This window comes from Lycorma delicatula, chromosome 2, assembly GCF_047948215.1.
Source record: "Lycorma delicatula isolate Av1 chromosome 2, ASM4794821v1, whole genome shotgun sequence".
Taxonomy (NCBI): Eukaryota; Metazoa; Arthropoda; class Insecta; order Hemiptera; family Fulgoridae; genus Lycorma; species Lycorma delicatula.
The window spans coordinates 19,942,687-19,966,446 of record NC_134456.1 but is presented as its reverse complement, the minus strand read 5'-3'; the positions used below and the strand labels follow the sequence as shown (position 1 = coordinate 19,966,446).

At 29.9% G+C, this 23,760-nt stretch overlaps 1 protein-coding gene across 5 annotated transcripts in view; it reads right to left on the bottom strand.

Moving 5' to 3' along the window:
* Positions 1 to 23,760, bottom strand: part of nej (CREB binding protein nejire) — a 162,103-nt gene that overhangs the window by 60,589 nt on the left and 77,754 nt on the right. For 3 of the 5 annotated variants that reach the window (XM_075358428.1, XM_075358429.1, XM_075358431.1), the window contains 3 exons: positions 6,272 to 6,382; positions 2,037 to 2,171; positions 1,676 to 1,891 (listed from right to left, as the gene is read on the bottom strand). In XM_075358428.1, coding sequence (XP_075214543.1) covers positions 1,676 to 1,891; positions 2,037 to 2,171; positions 6,272 to 6,382 — 462 coding nt within the window. The remainder of the gene's footprint in view (positions 1 to 1,675; positions 1,892 to 2,036; positions 2,172 to 6,271; positions 6,383 to 23,760) is intronic. The other 2 variants (XM_075358430.1, XM_075358433.1) reach the window with 1 other exon arrangement.

Below are 23,760 nucleotides of genomic sequence, written 5' to 3'. Positions count from 1 at the left end.
TATATATCTAAGATCTTGACAGTCATCCATAGTTCAAAGTTCATTAGAGTGCAACTGACAGTCATCCATAGTTCAAAGTTCATTAGAGTGCAACTGATTTTGGGTGAAAATGTATATGGAACAACATATATAAAGAGAAATAAAATAATGAACCGAAAAAACATATCTTACATGATACTTAAAAAATCTGATGTGGACACCACATAACTTTACGCCTATTAAATTATATACACATGTTTTTAAAAGTACGTAAAATTTTATTTCACTACACATTTACATATACACATTTTTTTAAAATGAAAAGTACATAAAATTTTATTTCATTAATAACATCTGATATTTTTTCATATTTTTTATTTTAAATATTGAATTATTTATCGTAATTTTTTTACAATCAGAAGTTAATAATTATTAATAAAGCAATTCATTTAAATAAAAAAAAAACTTAAATAAGGGGAGATGAGGTTTGATTTGAACTGATCGATGCCTTCCCTTGTAAATCCAAATATTTCATTAATTAAAATTTTATTAAACTATAACTCTAGAACCAATAAAAGTAAGTACCACTTATGATATATCTTTGAAAAGCTCTAAATTACTGAAGTTAAAAAAGTCCAAAATCCAATTTTTTTTGGATTTTGGGCATTTTTGGTCCAGTTGATTGCAATCAAAAGGGAAGATGGACAACTAGATGTTACAACAGTACTAAATTCAAAATTTCAATATCCTACGGCTAATCGTTTTTGAGTTGTGCGAGACACATACTATAGACGTCATGCTGAAAATAGTCAGGAATGTTCAAAATGGATATTTCCGTTGAAATCTGAAAACCAAAATTTATTGTGACTCCGATGAGAGAAGACAAGGTGTTGGCTAGAATATGACTGGGTGGACAATCTTGCTGGTGAGGTCCAACATGCTGCGGTGTGTTGGCACTGATGAGCCACCAAGGACTCCATGGGTAACAGTCAGGTAACAGCACACTGAATACCGAAAAGACCCGGCACCACATCACGACACACTATAGGTATGGCGTGGTGTCCAAAAGGGCAATAATAATAAAGAACTCTCAAAAAGAGCTAACCGGTAGGCCGACCTGCCATGCCGATATATAGCCAGTAGGTGGGGAGGCCTATTTGAGTTTAAAGATACTCCCCTGGGTGGCGTAATACCAACAAGTCGGTCCGGCCCAGGGGAGCTGAGGGGAAAAAATCTACAGATATGATATTGGTGATAAATAAAACTATAAAATATGTGTATTAAAATGCAAGATGAAGACCCCCTCCCTCCAGGTATTTGAGGAATGTGATAATTAGAGATAAACATGTGTTATATATATTTCTGTTAGACATGTTGCAAGATGTGTTACAATTAACAATTATTACTAAAAATCACCTGTGAAAAAATACACCAAAATACATTGATCGCATCAATTACCAGTTTTTACATTTAACAGTGGCAACTTATTACCTGATAGTAGTATTTCATAACTTTGATGTAGAGTCTACAGATCCGAGAAGCTTTTTTATACACATCTGTATGTTTATTTTAAGCTTGCTATTTTGGTATGTTCATAGATGAACTTTGTTAATTATGTATATACACAGAAGATGACACACACAATTACATATTGAAATGTACAAGTATTAAAAATAAGATGAAAACAAATTCTTACTTGTTCCGCATTCCAGGTTTAACTTCTACTATTTTATCTGAGCTGGCGACTATTCGAATTGCAACTTCCCCAGCACCTGCTTCTTTCTTCTTCAGGAAATTATTTACCCTAGTTTCAATGTATGTTCCTAATTTCGTTGTAGGTAATCTTTTTGCATTAAATTTATTCTCTTTCCGCTTTGCACCTTTCTTTTTGAGGCAGTTTTCACAAGTAAACCTAAAAAATGACATCTGTTTCAAAATCTGATATTATGCTCACATCAATCAAATGCATAGTTGTTTATCTCATTACTCTTTCCTAACAGTTCACACAGTCATTACTCTATCACTAGTTCAGTAAACTAAAACAAAGATAAACTCACCCTTGAGGCCAGATTGCTTCCATATGAAGAACACAAATCTGATGAAGCTTTCTTCCACAGTCCATGCACTCAACAAATGGTTCCAGTTCTAGATGATCATTCTTCATCTCTTTAAATTGTTCCTTTTTTATAACACTGAAAAGTAACAATCCTACAAATTTCAGTAAACAGACTAAAACAAACAATATGTACTTAAGATGCACTACATTAAAGTAAAATTAAAGTATATAATCACGTAAAGAATCAAGTGAAGGTTATCCCAGAAAAAGTATTCAAAATATACAATTAACAATTAATTATGTTGAGAAAGGTTTACCATCAAAACACTTAAACGTTTTTGTAAGCTACATAAAATTTTTAAAAGATAACAGGGGGAATACCAACTAATTGTTCAAGACAGCAGTATGTGTAGTTCCCAGCCAATATTAATTGCAGTCTGCATTAACTAAAGCATTGTAACCAATTAAGACATGGCTTTTATCTTTGCAGTATTTTTTACCTTTCCTTACTTCAAATCCTTTTTAGTTCAATTGATTAAATACAGTTGTGATTTCATAGTAGGTTATCAAAAAACTGTACAATACTTTTTTTTAAATATTACATACATTTCAATTAATTTTTTACATAATTTAGTTTTACCTCTGTAACTTATTAAATATACACAGCTAAAATGTTGAATAAGTTTTGTATAACTTTAAAATTATTTTCAAAATTATAAGTTTTTTGTTTTTAAAAAGAATTTTTATTGGGTACAGAGAAAGAATAATACGATTTTCTGTGTATTTTTTGTCAGTTTTGGTTCAATAGAAAACTGATTTTTAAAAGTTTTTATTTACTTTTTATTGGCTGTATTTATTACAAAAATTTTCTCAGAATTAAATTCTCTATAAGTTTTGTTACTGAATCTTCCACAATTATTAATCATTTATCAAAGCTACTGTATTACAAACTGAAAAAAATACTGGTTTTTCAGCACCAAATTTTTTTTATGCAGGATATCATAAAAACTAATAGTTACAGTTTTGGGACCTGTTTTAACCTATTTCCCAGTTCAAATTACATACGACATCATCAAATTTACTCCTTAATTGGGGTCCCAAAAATTACAGTATGGCTTTTTTATTAGAAGAGCTGAAAACCGAGCAAAATCTTTCGCAGTCGAAAACGAAGCATTTCCAGGCCTATGTTTATACAACCTTTTTGCATTACTTTTACCAGCAGAACATGTCCTGATGGTTTCTCAAACTCTTCATGGGACATCCTGTATAAAAATTTAAAAAATGCAGGGATTTTGTAAAAAAAATTATGAATAAAATACACTTGGCCTTTGTCAATTCCTGGCAATGGTCTGCCATCTGCCATTTTTTTTTTTTTTTTTTTGCTTAACATGTCATTTATCACCTCACTTCCTAATCAAAATATGACCAAAAGTGTTCCCAAGGATGTATATTACAAAAAAGCTCACGTTAACATCTCAATATTAATCAAATAATGTTACAGATAAATTACTCATTAGATACTGATCAAACTTAGATCATATCATCAGTGTTCATTCACCTGGTAGATTTTCAACAGAAAAAAAACAGAGATGTTTTGGTAGCGATTAATACATTTGTTTTTAATGTTTTGAAAATAGGTTATTATATATATATTTATTTAGGCAATATAAGCATTGATTCAACATGTATCAGAGATGGTATTGTTTGCCGTTATCAATGAAGTTAAGTAATGGGTACACAATGACTGAAATGGGAGATTTTTTAGAAAGTTGTTCAGTTTTCAAGTATTTTTTAAAACCTCTGTTACATATAACATAAACAAATTCATAAAATATTATTAAGAAGATCATTTTTGTACATTTATAAACATTATTTCATATTTAAAATTAAAAAAAAAAAAAAAAAACTTAGAATAAAAATTAATTCGGTATTTCAAGTTCTTCAAATTATGATCAATTTTTAGCCAAATTTCATATCAGTAAATGAATAAGAAATGTATTTCACATCATTTATAACTTACATATGCCAACATTAAAGTTAGTAAACCCATGTAAAAATATGTTCTTACAGTCTACCGCACTATCAAGACTAAGCCAACATATACTCATTCTTGGCTTTTTGTGGAATGTTTTGAGAGTGAACATTATCACATTTCAAATTTAGAGATTTTCCATTGAATAAATTAATGTTATCTAGTCCATAATAAACACCTTCAATGCTGAATTTGAAAACAGAATAATGGATCACTCATTTTTAACCATAATTTGTCTGCAACTTTTCCACCATGTTATTCTTACTATATTATGCAATAATTCTTCAACAGTTAATTTTTATAATTATTACAAAACTTTTTTTATGCTAATTAGCTGCAGTTTCTTGAAACAAGTGAGCATTTTATAACTTAAAACTTAAGATAGACTATAATTTGCCATAAAACTAAAATGAAAGTAGTACAATTGCTAAATTGCATTACATTTTAGTTCATACTAAGTAATACATTCATCAGTACTGTTTATATATACAAGTAAACTTTTCTCATTTTCATATCAGTCTGTTTTTTCTTATGAATCAAGAATAAATATACATATATAAATGAAGATAACATTTAATATAGTTATATACTTTTTAATTTAGCAATTTTTTCCATTAACCATTTTTGTTTTACAGTGTATTTCACTAAAGCACAATATTTAGTCTATTAATTTTATTATCCTGTTATTCTAAAGAATGCATTATCATTATTTAGAATGGCGAATGTATGACAAGTCCTAGCAGCAAAAATGGTTAAAAAAAGAACACCTACCAGTAGAGTATTTTAGAAAAAAAATTAACTGTATTGGGGTAAAGTTACAATTAGTCTAACCATTGCATTTTTTGAGCGCAAAATCAAGTTACATTATTTAAAAACTTTTGTTAATATAAATCAAAAAGGTAACAGGAGTGGGCAGTAATGTCCATCTTTTTTAGTATTAATAGTGACTGACATTAAAATTACAACCATTTTTATCTTTTATGGAACATATGAGAACATAACACCCACACACACATATGAATAAATATAATGTTTACATAAAGCAGTTCAAATAAAAGAATCCAATGTTTCCTTTAGTCACTGCCTCTTATTTCTTGATCATTTGTGTGGGTTTTTCATTTTATGCACATCAGACTTATTAAACTGAAATCAGTTCTTACATTTTTAACTAACAGATAATTATTAAATAATCTCTGAAAAATTGAGACAAAAGAGTCTGAAATTTCAGGCTTAATCATAGTTTTGCAGACAAATTTTAGTGGCACTGGATCTGGAAACAGAGCATTTTCCCAAAATAATATGTCATATTAACATATTGTTTTTAAACAAATCATTTATACGATACATCTCATAAATATAAATATCTAATATAAGAGTTAAAATGATAATATTCAAGAAGATTCGCATCAAAATATAAAGTCAACCAACTGCAGTTGATGGAAGTTTTTAGAGGAACATCATAAACCAGAACTTTTTAATGAAACATAAGAATAAGTGAATTTCTTCCAAAACAATCTAACAAATTGCTACATAAGTTGCTGTTGATACATGTCTTTCATGTAGAGTAAAACATGTACTTACAAAGATATTGTACCAAAATGTTTAACTGATGTGACAGCTTCCAGAGAAACAACACAAGTTTTTTTAAAGTATCTTAAAGAGAAATTGTTTCTAGTGTAATTTATTTGTAAATTTTCATATACTACATTTCATTAAATGAATTATTCACAGTCATTTTATCCTTGGATAGTAATGTTTATTTGTCTATGACATCTCCATGAAGATGAAAATTATCATTTGGTGTAATGTGTATATAGCAATACTACCTCCTATATGAAATTCAATTATCTAGATACTACTTTATCAAATACTAGTCCTTACTAGATAACATAAAGAGTTAAAAATTAACTAATTATTACAAAATAATCAGCTTCCTTAATTCATGTCAAGGCTAATCGTAAATCATATTATTTTAAATTCAGCAGCTACTATACAATGTTAACAAGAAATAAAATACATACATAAAACATGAAAAAGAATCTTTTTCTTGAAGTAAATAATGAATAAATCTTGTGTAATAAATGTAATCGTTTTGTAATAAATTGTAATGGGTTTTGTTTTATACATATTACAAAAGAAACTTGGAGAAAAATAAATTTAAAATAAAGACATTATAAATATTAAGTAAAGAAAAAATTACTCACGTCTGTGGTTGTGTTGGATCTTCACCCAGTGTAACTGTATCGCCAGGGATGTCGTTGAAGCACTTCTGACAGAACGTGTATCTGTCGGAGAGAACACCATATCCTCTTATACTGTGTAAATTAAGTATTGTAGTAGTAGTAGTAGTAGTAGTAGTAGTAACAGCGCAGTAATAGTTGTGAGAGCAGCAAGCAAAACCGAACAAGCAACATAGACAACACCAGTTAACAAGCAAGCGGTGCAACCAAACAGGTAAGGTAAAGCAGAATAATGCAAGGAACTAATGATTACGAATTAATAACATCAATTAATTAACTATTGTGTTAATAATTAATAGTGTTTGTTAAATATTATAGAAGTGACAACAATGAAAAAGGAAATATTGCAAATTCTAATTGCTACAGCAGGTACATCTAATTTACAAAATACATCGTCTAACAAAAATTAAAATGGTATGTAAGTTAAATGTAAACTAATCTAATTTTAAGTAGTGTGGAACAATACAAGACTAATAAAAATTTCAGTTAAATCCTTAAATTATTAATAAGTAAAATACCTAAAATAAAGAATAACTGAAAATACAGTTGTTTTTTTTTTTAAATTAATGTCTTCCAATTTAAAAAAAAAAACAAAAATCGTTATGGTCATTATTTTATTATTTTTAAAAACCTGTATTTTAATGAATTTATTCCTAGTTGTTAACAGTAAGTTGTCACAAAACCTTTATATCCCTTTACTTCTCAGATGATAAGCAATTAGTAGTAAACATTCAAAAATTTTTATAATCCTATGAAAAAAAAATATATATATATATATATATATATATATATCAGATTTTACTACACCAGTTATTACTTATCATACACAAGTTGTCTGAATTTTAGCTTCAGTGCTACATCTTCTACTAAATTAAAAATAAATTAAACCCCTACTACCTGATTAAAAGAATAATAAAATATGGTCTCAGAGCTGTCTTTTAAGTTTATTAATTACAAAGCATAACTACATAACTCCCTTAATAACCAATATAATATTCAAATATACCAGTTTAAGATTTATTAGCCGGTTTCTTCTTTTGAAAATTATTTGAAAAAAAATTTAATTTATTCTTATAACCAACATTAATAAAAACATTATTTTATCAATGATACAGTGTTGCAGATTAAAATAATACAATTAAAAAAGAATTCTGTAAAAAGAAATCATGATGCACAAAAAACAGAAGGGTAAAATTCTTCTACTGGTGTAACAGTGCAGAATAGTTGTGTAAGCTCTTCAAAAATGTAATGGTAATACAATTATATAATTTTTAGCTTTTTTACAGTAGAAAATATTGAAATACAAACCCATGGAATAGACTCCCAAACACACTACGAACAGAGTTTATGAGTACTTATATACACAAATTCCAGCTAATTTAAGTGATGGATATAGAAGAAATGCACATTGAGAAAAAGGTGAGTTACATACCACAGCAAGAAGTCTGCAGTACAATATTTACTGCCTTTTAAAACTGAACTATAGTGCAATTCTTATATTAATAGCATGCAAAAGTGAACAAGTGTTATTTAAGTATGGGGTGTTAAGAAGTAATGGTAAAAAAACAAGGTAAAATTAAATAAATAATAAAAATAAGTAATAAGAATTCCAGTGGTCAGATTCTAAAAAACTTACAGCAAAATAAATATTGTTATTCTGCTACTAAGATAAACAATTACAATAATTTAAACATAAGTATTAAAAACTACTTTGTAATGTAAACCTTACATAAAATAAATGAAGGCTGTTGTCAGTTTTATATTGTTAATTAAAACCAGTTTTATATTGTTTTATTGTCAGTTTTATATTGTTCAGTAAGTTACTATAATTTGGGGAAGAAGGAAGATTAGAAGACTGCTCTTACTTTATTTAGGTATCATCTTTGAATTCCCAGAATGCATAGAAGGTTTTTAAAATACATTTTGGTGTACAGTCTCATCATTAGTAAAATTTGTTACTAGCCAAATTTGATGTGAAGCAGTTAAAATTTTATTAACCATTTAAAAATATTAGCTAATCCAATGTAAGACAATTCATACAAAAATGCCAATGTACAATGCCACTTTCAATGTGTGTTTACATTATTGTCATAAATAAAAAATAAATTACATTGCATTGCATAATGTGATCTGTTAAGTAATAAGAAAACTAAATAATTGTTTTAGTTAGTAAGGAGTCTATTCTTCTGATCCAACAGCCTACCATACTTTTCCCATTTATCTTTACATTTTCTAAAATTTTTGTGAAATCTTTTGATCAATATCGGCTATATTGTATAAATCAACATATTTTTACATTTATTTATTTATTGTCAATTGAAAATTACATATACAATTGTATTCAACATATTTATCCTTGAGGCAGTTAGCAAAAGAAACCTTGAGTGCCAGCTGCGAGTTTGTACCATTATAACAGGATGATTAATAAAAGAACTAGTTAAAAATACAATATTTAACTAACAAAAATCCACGTTTTTTTGTAACATGATACATAAAAATAAAAAAAATAAAAACAAAAAAATTTTAATTAAGTTAAATAAAATACATAGACTTTAAAGAAAAAATACATAGAACCAGAATGTAAAATTATTTAAATTTACATTGAAATAAAATAAAAAACAATTCATGAAATAAAAAAAAAAGTGAGAAAATAAGTAATTCCATAATGGAGAAATTTAAAAAAATACATTATAAACATACAATAAAACTAGCAATATTCAAGATAAGATACCTGAATATTATTATGAATTTATACTGCCTTAGCATTTACTTAACATTTACAGTTTTATGTATATAGATTTTTTTATGTTCAGTAGTACATTAATTTATTTTGTTGTATAATATTCATTATATGTTAAATTTATTGTTATTAGTATGGATTATTTTTCTTTCAATATGGTAATTTTAAATATTTATTGTGTTTCACCCATTCATCTATTTCTTTGATTAGATTACTGTTTATTATTTGTATGTTAAAATGATTGAGAACTTTGTTAGAAAATATACTGGAGTAATATGAAAATTGACATTTGCAAACAGTTAATTTAGAAAAGAATGTGGTATAAGTATTTGATCCTGCTGAATGAGTATTGTATGATTTATTTTTAAATTCATAATCATTTATATGTTTGTTTATGTGTAGTATACTTTCTTGACATATATTTGTCTCAAGGTAGGTACTTTAAATTCTTCAAATAAGTATGTACCGGGATATAACCTTGGTCTACCAAGAGCTGCTCTAATTAAATATTTCTGGAGCATAAATATTTTATTAAGATGGGTATCTTGTGTTCCTCTCCATATCTTGATAACACATTGAAAAAGTGAATGAGCATATGCAAAATATACAGTTCTTATTATTTCAAGATCTTTAATTTTGTTTATTTTGTAAAAAGTGTGAATAAGGTACTTCATATTAAATACTGTACATGGACATTCCATTTCATATGATCGTCAAATATTATTCAGAGTTATTTTATTGACTCGACTTCATCTTTACTGACAATGGCAGTTACTGTTTATTGATTCGTTATTATTTAATTAACACGTATGTAGTTTTAGTTGAAATTCACAAGAGGGTTTGCCGGTTTCAGTAGGCAAGAATGACATATTTTGTCTTATTTAAGTTCAGCGTAAGAATATGGCTTTCAAATGAAGATTTTACCATAAGTAATCCACAGATAGTGTTCTTATATACTTCATCCCACATCTCGCCTGTAAAAACCAAAGCTGTGTCATGAGCAAAAGATACTATGGTACCGTTAGATGGTTCAGCTTTAAAACATCGTTGACATATATAAGAAAAAGTAATGGCAAGAGAGCCGTACCTTGTGGTAGTCACAAGTTTGATGATTTTCTGCGATCACTGATATTATTTAAAGTCAGAATGTGAGTTCTAGGGTAGTTTTCAAACAGTTCTTTTACTGGTCCTTATACACCGCAGTTATTTAGTTTTTATATTAAAATTTTGTGAGACATTGTATACAAATGCCTTAGCTAAACTGAGGAATATTACTATAATATTATTATTATTATTATTTTTATTAAAATTGTTGGTAATTATTCTAGTTAAATGTAAAACCACATATTTTGTTGCTTTTCCACATTGAAAACTATACTGATTTTTATGAATAAAATTATTTTTATCAAGAAATTTTATTATTCAGTTTTTTTAATATTTTTTCAATTATTTTGGAAAAGTTACTTAACAGACTTATAGGTCTGTAATTTACTCTGAAGTAATACCTGAATGGTAATTCCTGGAGCCTAAATAGGAAAAAGAAAGAAAAAGGTCTGTATTTTACTGGGTTGTTATCTCCTGATTTATGTATTGCGATTATTTTGGCTATTTTAAATTTAATAGGGAAACATTCTTCAATAAAACATCTATTCATTATAAGTTCAAGTGGTTTTACTATGTAGTTCTTTTATGCAAGAAGCAATAAGTTATCGATTCCAGGTGACAAATAATTTTTTTTAATTTTTTAATATTTAATATTTAAATAATATTTATTGGTTAAGAAACAGACTATTAATAGAGGGTGGGGTTAACAAAAAAAAAAGGCAGATTTAAGTTATTTGTATTTTTTAGTATCGCATTTGCATAATTTTCTCCTACATTTGTTAAGTATTTATTTAATTTATTAGGTTGAATTTTCGGTCGCATAATTTTTTCCTATTCATATTCCCATGTATATTTCATTCCCACGTTTTCCTAATATTGTTTTTATTTAGCTGGAACTTAAAATAATCAACTTTTGCTGTCTTTATTATACTGTTTAATGTGTTTCTATATTTCTTATAATAATCTTTTAGTTTTGTATTAAAAGGTTGTTTTAATAATTTACGGTGCATTTTATCTCTTTTCTTTCATAGCAGCTACCATGCTTGGAGTAATATGTTGTTTAGTGGTTTATTTTTATGTGATATTTTAATAATTTGTTTATGTATGTAGTCAAAGTAATCAGTAAGTTTATTAATAAAATTTGTTATTAATGTATCCTTAGTATCGATGTTATTATTGCATACGTGTTCCAGTTTTTTTATCTAAACTAGATTTAGGTTCTTCATAATTTATTTTATCGATAATATTATCGGTTGCTGTCTTATCTTTTACAAAGTTTGTAAATATCATATGAAATGAAGTACAGTAATGGTCAGTGATAGCAGTCTTCAGGATCACCCCCATCACATCACTCTGCCCAACAGAACCACTCTTAAAGAAAATATAGTTATGTAACTGCTCAACTGCATTTCACCATCGAGACTGTTTTGTAATTGTGTAAGTTTGTTTATATGATTTAAATCCATATAGTTGCAAAATACTAAGAAATTAATTTATCAGGTTATTATCAAGAATATATAAATTTGTATCTCTTATTAAAATTATGTTATCATCCATCTTATTTTCTGTAGATAAGCATCTAAGCTAATCAGGCAAGAATGTATGTTCTGGGAAGGCGATCGATAAATGGCATCAGTTTATGGTTCCAAATATCAATTCTAAAATTAATACCAAATGAATTTGCATTTTCTAACTCTACTTTCATAATCTCATGTTTAATATTTTTATCTATACATAAACATATACCTGACTCTTTGTGAATTTATTACTTTGAATGAATATGTTACAACCTTCTAAACTGAAATTAAACTCAATGTCATCACCGATCCAAGTTTCAGTCAATATAATTTGAAACTTACTTTACCAAGTAAAAAAAAATTCTTCAAAAATTTTTCTTATACTTCTTATATTCATATGAATTATAGTTTTAGGTCATATTTATGGTTAAAATATAATTGAGGATTAAAATTTTAAAAAATCATTTACTTCTATTACAACATAGCACTATACGCTACCAAATTATCTAATTCATTATTAAAAGGCATAATAGGATAAGTAGTTAAAAAGTTAAAATTGGTAGCAAGTTTGATAAGAAATGAAAAAAATACAATAGTAATAATAATAACACAATAAAAATAAGAAGAAATCTCTAAAATTACCCAATTCCTGTCGGGCTTAATACCTGCAATCGGAATAATCAATAAAATAGGAAAAATATTAAATTTTCTGTTACCCATAAAAAAATTAACACCTACACAATTATAGTGGAACACATAGAAACATTCAACAGATAAAAAAACAACAGAATATTCTGATATTGAAATATATCAGAATCAACGTACAGACAATCCGATTCGTAAACAAGTTACTTATTTTCTAAACGAATGATGTCATCTTCCTTACTGTGTCTGATGGCTCTTGAGTCAGGTTTTTCCTTTATAACACTTTTCCTTCTTTCACCCAAACATATGTAAGCCTGTTTTGTTAAGTTCCCTGGTTCTACCTAGGATGATTTTGTTCATTTACGTGAGATGAATCATTTCATCTTTGTGTAACTGTGGACAAATTTGTATATAATAGGCTTCCTTTTACCTCTGCTTGTAGGTATCCTATGGGCTATTGACACTTCATCGCTGCAGAACGGAATATTTATTGCCTTGGCCACGTTCTCTAAAACTTTATAGACGTCATAGTTTTGTTTCCAGAACTCCATTAGTTTCTATGTTGTTGATTCGCAAGTCGCACCAAAAGGTGCAAGTCTCAAAAGTGTCAATTTGTAAGTCTCAAAAGCTATAGCACCTTTTGAGATGAGCGTTCCTCTTTTAATGTTTTCAACTGTTCTACTCAGATGAGTTATTTTTTCATTAAATTGATTAAATATGGGTGTTTCTTTCTTTTACTGAGTTGACAATATCATCTAGATTTTTTCTTTGTCTCCAACTTTTGACTCGAAACCTTTCACACATATATCACATTTCCAGATATTCTTATGTGATTTCAGCTTACAAAAGTTTTCAAGAGATCCGAGTCCTGCGCAAATCTGATGGAAATATGATTGGCAAACGCAGCATTCTATGATTTCTTTAATGTTCATAAATATTTTGTTACACACATTACACAAGTTTTCCTTAGTGATTAAAGTAAGATTGTGTACATGTAATTTGACTGTGTCTAATGTAATTAATAATAATTCTCGTAATATGCACTGAATTTATTAACAGGTTAAATAGCCACAACAGGAGACCGCACAATTACACAAAAAAGAATTATCATCTGTCTGCTTCAATATCTTGATAAGAACTTTTGAAGTTCTAACTTTATAAAAATGTAAAAGGTAATGAAAATCATCCTGATAGAAAATATGCTACTACACTCTTAGATCTGTTTAGCCTATATACAATATACATCAATATACTCCTACACAGTTTTTAAAAATTTCTTTTATATCAATAACATCATTTATTTACAATTTTCTTAAATAGATTATAGAAACTGTTACTATGTAATTTTTCAATTTTCAAAAAAAATTCTTTCTTTTCCTTTAGATATTTTTCTAAAATATCAGAATAAAAATGTATCAATTGTATTCATTTAAGTTTATGTTTAGCAGAGTATTCTGTTAAATCATTCTGTTTTCTAGTCATTCTGGGTTGACTATTTTAAAGTAATAATTGGATCATTTAAAGCCATTTTATTAGTGAATATATATTTATGTTTAATTTTGCTAGCTTGAATTTGTGAACAATGTCATTGTTTCAATTGCATGATAAAACAAAATAATATATATTGGCATAACTTTATATATGCCCGGGTAAAAGATAATAAGAGGCTAAAAGTATCCAACAAAATAACAGCTTATATACAGAGAACCAGTTAATATAATTTAATATTTATTTATTTATTTTAATAAATACAGGAACTCACAAAGTTTTAATGTAGGTTAGTCAAGTTCAATGTGTGCACCTTTTGTAGGTTGGCAGACGTCTAGACAATAATCCAACTCTTGGAGGTATTCAGAAGCATCTGCGGCATTATTAGACCAACAGCTTCAATAATTTTCTGTTTTAAATTGTCCAAATCTTGTTTTCTTTGATATATAGAACTTTTAATAAATCCCAAAGCAAAAAAACCTCATATCTTAACCTTCTCATCCAATCCAACATCCATGGAAAGTGTTATTCAAAAACATTGAGATGGTAAAATCTCAATGAAAGTACGGTGGACCAACATCTTGTTGGAAACTGAAGCCTGCAGGAATCTGAGGGAACAGCAAAGTTCTCAAGCATATCAAAGTACATGTGTCCTGTCACAGTGGGCTCCATGAGATAGAACTGTGATGCCATTTTCGTACATTCCTAAATACACATTGGTTTTCGGTGTGTTCCTTTTATTTTCAATTACTGTAAGGGGATTTTCTGTAGTGCAAATCTGAAAATTGTATCTCTTAATTTTCCTGCATATAAAAAAGGTTGTCTATCACTAAATAAAATCATATCAAGATAATTAGAATTGTTTTCAACACAGTGCGTTACATTACCTCTACAGCAAACTGATATTGGAGTTGGCGATCATTATGTTTAATGTGATGAAGGAGATGTAGCAACTTGTATGCTTGCAAATGAAGCCGCATATGAACAATGTTGTGAATAGTGGATAAAAAATTCATTTGCAGTTTGTAACTACTCCTCCTAATTTACTTTCCCAGACTGACCATCATGTATGCGAAGCATCATGAATGCATCGCATACATGATCCACAGTCTTGTCACTAACTGAAATATTTCCAGTTTGTGAAACTAAGCTTCCAGTCTCTCTTCAAGTTGTATCCCACTGACAAATGCAGGAGAATCAATATTTCATTGTTCGTACGTGCCATTGAACACAAGTGACTTTCCAAGTTTTAATCAGTTGAAACTAATTCTACCAATGTAACAAATTTCAAACTGATTTGAAACTACATTAACCAAAGCAACCACTGAACCTTCTGTTGTGGGGTCCGCAGTTTAGCTGACTAATACTGATTATAATTGCAGTGAGTCGGTTTGCCTGCGCATGCATACTCCACTGACCTTGAAAGTAAACAGAACAAATCTTGGAGATATTTCCCATCGATTAAGCCAATATTTATGACATCTGGTTTTCTAAATACAGACCATTACTTTTGGATACATTTAACCCAGACACCCTGTATAATAAAATTTTCTATACTTATATTTCTGTCAGTATAAATTTCAGAAAAATTAATAACTCACGACAGTTATAGCAAGTATTATTTTTTTAGAATGCTAAAATGAATTCCAATTCATTGTTGCTAGTGGCATTACTTAACCGTCAGCTATTAGTTTACTAGCTTAATAAAAACTGATGAACAATGGTGATCGGTCTCATCAGTGATGAGTTCTATCTAAACTTTTTGTACACAACTTTGGTGGGCACGATCCATCACTGCCCATCTTGCTGGTAATTTTTGATGATGCACGTTCTTCCAATTCTTCGTTCGATTTTTTGGAGTCTGTTGGTCTTTAATTGTTGGTTGAGGTGGAAGAGTGTTTCTGGTGCATATGTGGCTTCCAGTTTTATAACTGGGTTGTAGTGTCTTATTTTTGTATTTATGAATAGACAATTTTTATTATAGGTGTAACAGGCTAATTTTTGTGCTTTAACTAGTTTAATTGTTCTCGTTTTGATTGAGGTTTTTTCATTTAGGTTGTTTATTACGTCTCCAAGGTATTTAAATTGGGTTACTATTTTCATTTTATTACTCTTTATGTTGACTTCTTCTACTTGTGTAGGTTTGGAGCATAATTCCTGTCTTTTTGAATGATATTTTGTGGCAAATTTTATTTGCAATGTTTTGAAGTTCTAATACCTGTGTTTTAGTTTCATCTATGTCATGGTCAAATGGGAGTGATGCGTAAGTACAACCTACAAGAGGAGCCCCTGTTAAGCCGGGCAAACTTCGAAGGTTGGGTACCCAATCCCAGCGGGAAACTAGGTTGGTGAGCTGAGTTGTCCTGGGGGATCACCAATCCACTCTGAAGCAAGTGTGTTGATTATGCTTCATACCTTTAAAATCAGATATGATAGATAACATTGAGGTAAAATATTCTGGAGGGAAAACCGTCCCCCTATCGGATCTCCAGGTGGGGATTGCTTTGGTGATACCTAACCATAAACCTTTAAATAAAATAAGGAACGGGACATTCAGAATTTGCACCTACAATTGTCGGTCACTTGGTGAACACAGACTACGAGAGCTGGAGGAGGAATTGGGAAAAATTAAATGGGATGTTGGTCTCAGTGAGGTTTGCCGCAGGGGAGAGCAGTGTCACAGTCTAGTCAGGTCGTGTTTTCTATCACTTAGGAGAGCCGGCGGGAAAGTGAATGGCACTGGATTCCTAATTAATAAGATTATCATTGACAAGATATCAATAGTGGAAGGAAGCTCAAGTAGGGTGACACGGCTTGTTCTAATGCTTTCAGAACGGTATGGATTACAAATATTACAGGTATACGCTCTCCAACATCAGGTCACTCAGATGAAGAGATTTAGGAGCTCTATGAAGAAGTTAAGGAGATGCAGGACAGGAGAAGGGATTGTCATTTTAAATTGTTAATGAGAGATTTCAATGCCAAAATCGGCACCAAAAAGCAGGGAGGTGTTGCTGTTGGCAGTTATGGAATAGGTGAAAGGAATGAAAGGGGAGAAAGGCTAGTTCAATTTGCTGAAGAAATGCAATCGTATATCATGAACTCCTTCTTCAAGAAACATCCAAGTAGAAAATGGACATGGAGAAGCCCAAACCATGATATAAAGAATGAAATAGATTTCATAATTACTAATCAGAAGAATATCATTAAAGATGTGTCGGTTTTAAACAAATTCAATAATGGCAGTGATCACAGATTGGTTAGGGTGAGGGTTTCGATAAATGTCAAACTCGAAAGACAAAAGCTGTTGGTAAACAAGGGAAAAACAATAAATACAGAAAGCTTAAGGGAGAAGAATGAGGAATTCAAGATGGCTCTCCAGGAGAGATTGACTCAGACAACAGAAGAGAAACTGGCAGAAGAGTTGATGACAGTTGCGGAAGAGGTTGGAGTAACAACAAAATGTGGGAAACATAATAGCAAGTTAAGTGTCGAAACCAGAAATTTACAGACAAAAAGAAGAGTGATGAAGATCAAAAACAATACCAGTAAGATCGAATACTCAGAATTATGTTAAGACAATATGGAAAATAATCAAAGAAGATATCAGTAAATACAGCAAGGTTGTAAAAGATGCCCTAGAAAATAAAAGAAGTTTGAAGAAAACTAAACAGAAGCTCATAGTTGGAAGGAAGCAAATGATAGCGCAGTCGATATTGGTAATGAGCAGACAACAGATAGAGACAAAATATTTGAATTCATACGGAACTTCTACAGCACGCTGTAAAATTAGGAGGAAAAATGGAACTTCCTGAAGAAACTAACGACATTGAGATACCAGGGTTCTCCCGGATGAAGTGAGAAATGCAATAAACAGCATGGCGAAGAACAAAGCTGCAGATTATAATGGCCTATCTATTGATGTGTTAAAGCTCACTGGAGATGAAACAGCAAAACATCTGGCAAAAATCTTCACAGCGTGTCTAAAAAATGCTAGCATACCATAGAACTGGAATAAAGCAAAAATAATTCTGCTCCATATGAAAGGCAACATACATGATATACGGAACTATCATCCCATCAGTCTGCTATCTGTTATCTATAAGATTTTCACCAAGATCTTGATGAATCGCATCAATGATGTTTTGGACCAAAGATATGGAAAACTGCTACACAATATCTACAAAACTTCGATAGCATTAGTCAGCATTGGCAAACCAACAAAAGAATTTTCTGTATTTTCCAAAGAATCAGGATGGGCTGGAAATCATTTGGAAGACATTCAACGGTGTTCAAATCTAGCATGCCAGTAGTCTTGAAAAAAACGTGTTTGATCAGTGTGTTCTTCCAGTACTCACCTAAGGATGCGAGACCTGGACTTTAAATGAGTTCATGAAAGGAAAGCTTCGTATAGCACAAAGAAGCATGTAAAAGTCAATGCTAGGCTATACATGGAGGGACCGGAAAACAGCCATAACAAGAGAGCATGACATAATGGAAACAGTGAAAGTTCTGAAATAGCAATGGGCAGGGCACATCGCGAGAAGATGTGATGGAAGGTGGACAAAGGCGATTCTTGAGTGGAGTCCAAAAGAGCAACAAAGGCCAAGAGGCAGGCCCCCAAACCGATGGGACAGAGGCATTAGAAGGGTGGCTGGAACCAACTGGCAGAGGATGGCGAAGGACAGACAAGCATGACGAGAACTGTTGAAGGGTTACCTGTACCTGTCAAACTAGACCTGAAGAGGCTACATTTTGTAAAAGATTGAAACAGCTGTACAATAATAATATGTCATTTGCTAGCAATGTGACGTCATGGGCGAAATCATGGAAGCTTGTTTTGATTTTTTGGGCTATTTTTATTTTTAGAGGGCATTTTTTGAGCTATTCCCTCATTAACATTTCCAAAGCCCATTGAATAGTATCCATGAGATTCCATCGCCTTGGTGCAGTCCGGTTTTGATCACAAATGTTTCCAAGAGCTGCCTCTGAATTTCACTTTTGACTAAGGACTTGTGAAGATCAGTTTTATCATGTTTATTAATTTGGTTAAAGGATTATAAAAACAAATCTGTCTCTTAACCCTTTGCACTCTTTTGTCGAATACCATTCGACATAATTTACCAGTACTGCTCCTTTGTAGAGTATAACTTGACAATGAAATTTACATGTAGCACTCCTTTGTCAAGTATGATTCAACTTTTTAAACTAACCCGCTAAGGATATGAACAGAGATTCAAAAACCAACTGACATCAGTTTGTAAAATTGTAAAACCTATGTAATATATATATTCAATACTGCTGATATTTAACTTATGTATTCAATAACGGTAGAATTGAAAATAGATCATTTTATGCTTAATTATGTTCTTGATGTGAGGTTATGTATTCTATGAGTCAGCATGGCATCTACCAGTTGTTCCATTAGTTTTTTAACCAATTCTGATATTAAAAATTAGTTTAATGATAATAGTAATGAAGATCCTGATTATAACTTTTAAGAAAGTGATGAAGAAAATGGTATTTTGGACAATTATAGTGAAAGTGAAGGTAGTGATGATGAAATAGATGAACCCCAACGTAGGCCTACTCCTAAAGTTCATGCTGTTTTCTAGTCGTTAAGTAATCTATCAAACGACTTTAATTTTTCAAATTTACATTAAATAATGCAAATTCGGGTTATCGAATCCCCTTGTGGGAATAAGACACTAACATCACCAGTTAAATATTTTATGTTATTTTTTTCACCAGAGTTATTTGATAGTGATTCACAAATAGGTATGTGAAGAAAAAAATTGAAAAAGTGACTCCACTTAAGACAGCATTCAATTCGGTCTAAATTTACTGATATTACAAGTCAAGAAATGATTGCTATGCATGGTGTTTTACTGAATATGGCTGACAACAGAAAAAGAATTGCAAGAGTTTTTTTCATCTCAGTGACTTGACTTTTCTGCATTTTTTTAAATTTATTTTCTCATAAGAGTTATCCAAATTTTTTGGGCTCTTCATATGTTACCTTCTATTTCAGCAGCAAATTTAGGATTAAGTAAACAAATTAGATCAAGGTTAAGTAAAGTAAGAGATGTTTTAGGTTACATAGAAACTAGATTTTTAGACTGTTATTCACCAGGTCAATGTTTATCCACAGATGAATCTACTGTAAGTTTCAAGGGACGTGCTCTTTTTAAAATATATGATATAAATCTATTAAGCGGGGATTTAGATTCTGTTACATGTGATGCAAAAAATGGTTATATTTGTTCAGTTATTCTATATTATGGCTTGTTACAACAGATTAGTTAATATGGTCTGAACTTCCATTCACTTTACAGATTGTTCTCCAGTTGATCAAGAACGTAACTAATGTCACTCAAAAATTTGGTTACATTTATTCACAGACACATTTTATACTTCACTAAATTTAGCCTAGGAATTATTAGCAGAGTCCATTAACTGGTGCTGTTCAACCATGCAGATAAGGAATACCTAGAGAAGTAAACAAAACGATCTGAAGGGGAAGCTTGCTATCCATGAATCTGTTGCTTACTAAGGATGATAAAGTTGTTGCATGGAGAAAAAGAAGTATCTAATAATGTTAAGTACTTTTCATAATGCCAGTACTGCCATTGTAAAAGAAAAAACAAATAAAGATACTGAAAAGTCAAAGGTAATTTTAGACTATGTATCACATATAGGTGGAGTTGACTGGGCAACCATTATATTTCGAGTTATAGTTTTTCTGCAAAACGTTTAAAGTGGTGGCAGAAACTTTGTTTTTGGTTGTGAGAGGTATCAGTTGTATTTGGTAACAGTTTTATTTTGTATAATGAATATCTCACTGGTCAAGGGCAACAACCAATACCACATAAAAAACATCATAGAATGTTGATTACTGGTCTGGTTAGCGACATCAGGAGCACAAACCGTAAGAGAGGTTGACCTTCATCAAAAGATGACAAAGAACAGTTGAATGGCAAGCTTCATAATATAAATAAAGTGCCTGATAACAAACACAAGGATTGTACTGTGTGCTCCAATCCTTCAGTCAAAGGTGGTAGAAATGACTACATGAAATGACTTTTGGTGTGGATGTCCCAGAAACCCAAGTTTACATCCAGAAAATTGTTTCGAGAAATATCATACTGAAAAAATATTGTATTTGACATGTCAACATCTATTTTTTGATTAAATTAAGGTTTTGTTAATAAATGTACCACATAAATTTAACCAACCATAAATTTAATTAACAGCAGACAGGGAACTAAGTGATAAAAAAATTGGAGACCCAATGGTACTACTTGATTTAACTGGAGGGTCAAGGGTTAAACAAAAGGACAATATAATGAATTACCAGGGAAACCTGATGAAGGTAGCAATAAAGGAGAGAAATATATATAAATTAATGGTACTTTGTTTAAAAAAAAAATTAATACATCATAATAGAAAATATGAGGGTTTTTGGTAATGATGAGGTAATGCACAGACACAGAATATTTTAAACTGAATATTAATTCTGGGAATTAAGGTGAATACGTTCTGGTTGTTAAATATGTTTTTATTAATAAGTTTATATTTAAAAACTGCTATAAAGGTATATTTTATCTATAAAAGTACATTAATATACAGCTAATTAAATTTAATAATTATAATTATGTTTAGTATAATCAGAAGTAACTCCATAAAGTATAACCTTTATTATTTTTCTATATTTATTGTTATCTAAACAATTAAGTTTTTAAACATTTAAAAAAATAAAATAAAACAAGACAACCAAGGAACATCCTGCTGATGAGTAAATTTGGTCCAAATTAAGTTTTTTATGACTGTTGTATAATTATTAATACACTGTGATGTAATATTTTGCCTCCAGATTAGACTTACAAAAAGTTAATACAATTATTCTATAGAGCACAAGGAATCAATCTACTGCTTCAAATAATAAATCTAATTTGATGGTTCTATAAAACTTTCAGTTATATCACAATTTATTAAATTTATATATCACTCACACAAACTATAAATAAAACTTGCTAATTTATCTGTAATTAAAAATAAAACACGCAGTATGATTACACTAGAGATGATTTCAACTTAAAAATTAATGACATGCAATATAAAGTTAAACAGGTTATGATTAACATAATCATAATCATTAATAATGAATGTTTAAGGTTAAAAGGGTGTAAAAAATGTTTGTTACGTAATTATCAAACATAATAAACAAAATATGAACAATTATAAATGCACACCATATACGTTATATTGGTATATATCAACCAAAACTGTTCAAGTAAATAACTGATGAACTATTGTCATTCATTCCTAGAAAATCCCAGTTTTCTCAACTTCTTTTTACTATTACAAGCTCTCTCACTCTCTCTCTTTTCCCCTGTTTAGCCTCCAGTAACTACCGTTTAGATAATTCTTCAGAGGATGAATGAGGATGATATGTATGAGTGTAAATGAAGTGTAGTCTTGTACATTCTCAGTTCGACCATTCCTGAGATGTGTGGTTAATTGAAATCCAACCACCAAAGAACACCGGTATCCACGATCTATTATTCAAATCCGTGTAAAAATAACTGGCTTTACTAGGACTTGAACGCTGAAACTCTCAACTTTCCAAATCAGCTGATTTGGGAAGACGCATTAACCACTAGACCAACCCGATGGGTACTATTACAAGCTAAGAATAATATACTTAACTATCAGCATACTAAAACTGGCTCTTCTAAACAGTCGCTAATATATATTATCCAGACCACAAATCTTGTTCTTCATTATGACCAAAGAAAATTTCATAGAATGTTGCATTATACTACAGATGATGTCAAATACTTCTCGGCTCAGAAGTATTTGGCACCTTATACTTCTCGAGCTGCCTCTGTCTTCTCATAAATTTTGTATGGCACACAAAATTTAAGAAATAAATTTAGCAATTTGAGAAATTTGCAAAATCATTTACAGTTTAAATTAACCGGGGTATTAATGCAGTAAGTTAAATACTTAGAAAATTAAAAGAAAGGATCAAGAAAAAAATTTATAAAAACAATGGAGGAAATTTAGAATGTTTCATACTGTCAGGTATAAGAAATCAGGGCAATTTTTTTAATTGAAACAGAAACTTTTCATAAAATGACTGATTACAGGAATACTAAATTCTTCAGAACAAATATCCAGCTAATGTAGTCAGGTAATGCAATAAATAAGGTGAAAGAAACATGACTATCATGTCCCACCTTGTCGGATTTCTGGCCTGTTGAGTGCTAACCAAATTTCAACTTTATTTCTATTATGTTAATTAAAATCAGAAAACCTTATTCGTTATTAAATCGTAACATATTTGTCAAGAATAAAGATGCTTCCGTAAGATAATATGCCTAGTGTATATACGATACAGAAATTTAATCCTAGAATGAAATCTATTTATTGCATTCTGTTGAAATCTAAAAGATCATTGTATAAGATGCAAATATTCTGAAATTTTTTTTTCTTCGATACAAATACAGTACAACCTCTTCATAATTATACATCTTTTTATTGTATTTCACAAATTTCAATAGGTAACCATTCTTTTTAAGGTGGTCACCAATGATTTTTTCCATGAAAGTCAATCCATTGAAAACTCAAAATTTCCTTTTAAATTATGAAAAATTCTTTTTTTTTCACTCAATCAACCATTTTTGAAAATTTCACTCAGAAAGTGCTCACCTGCCAACTTAAATTAAATCTACTGAAAATACAAGTTGAATGTAAATGTGCTTCATAAATCCTCCCATAAGATAAACAAGAACAAATTTGGCCAGTACATGGTTTACATCTTTTCTTAACAAAGATGATCAAGCTTAAAACTTATTCAATCTATTTGTGCTCAATCTGCAGACATACTCCTTTTATAAATCAGAAAATGAGAAGAAACATTTTAAACCATAACCTAAGAAATTATATAGATACTC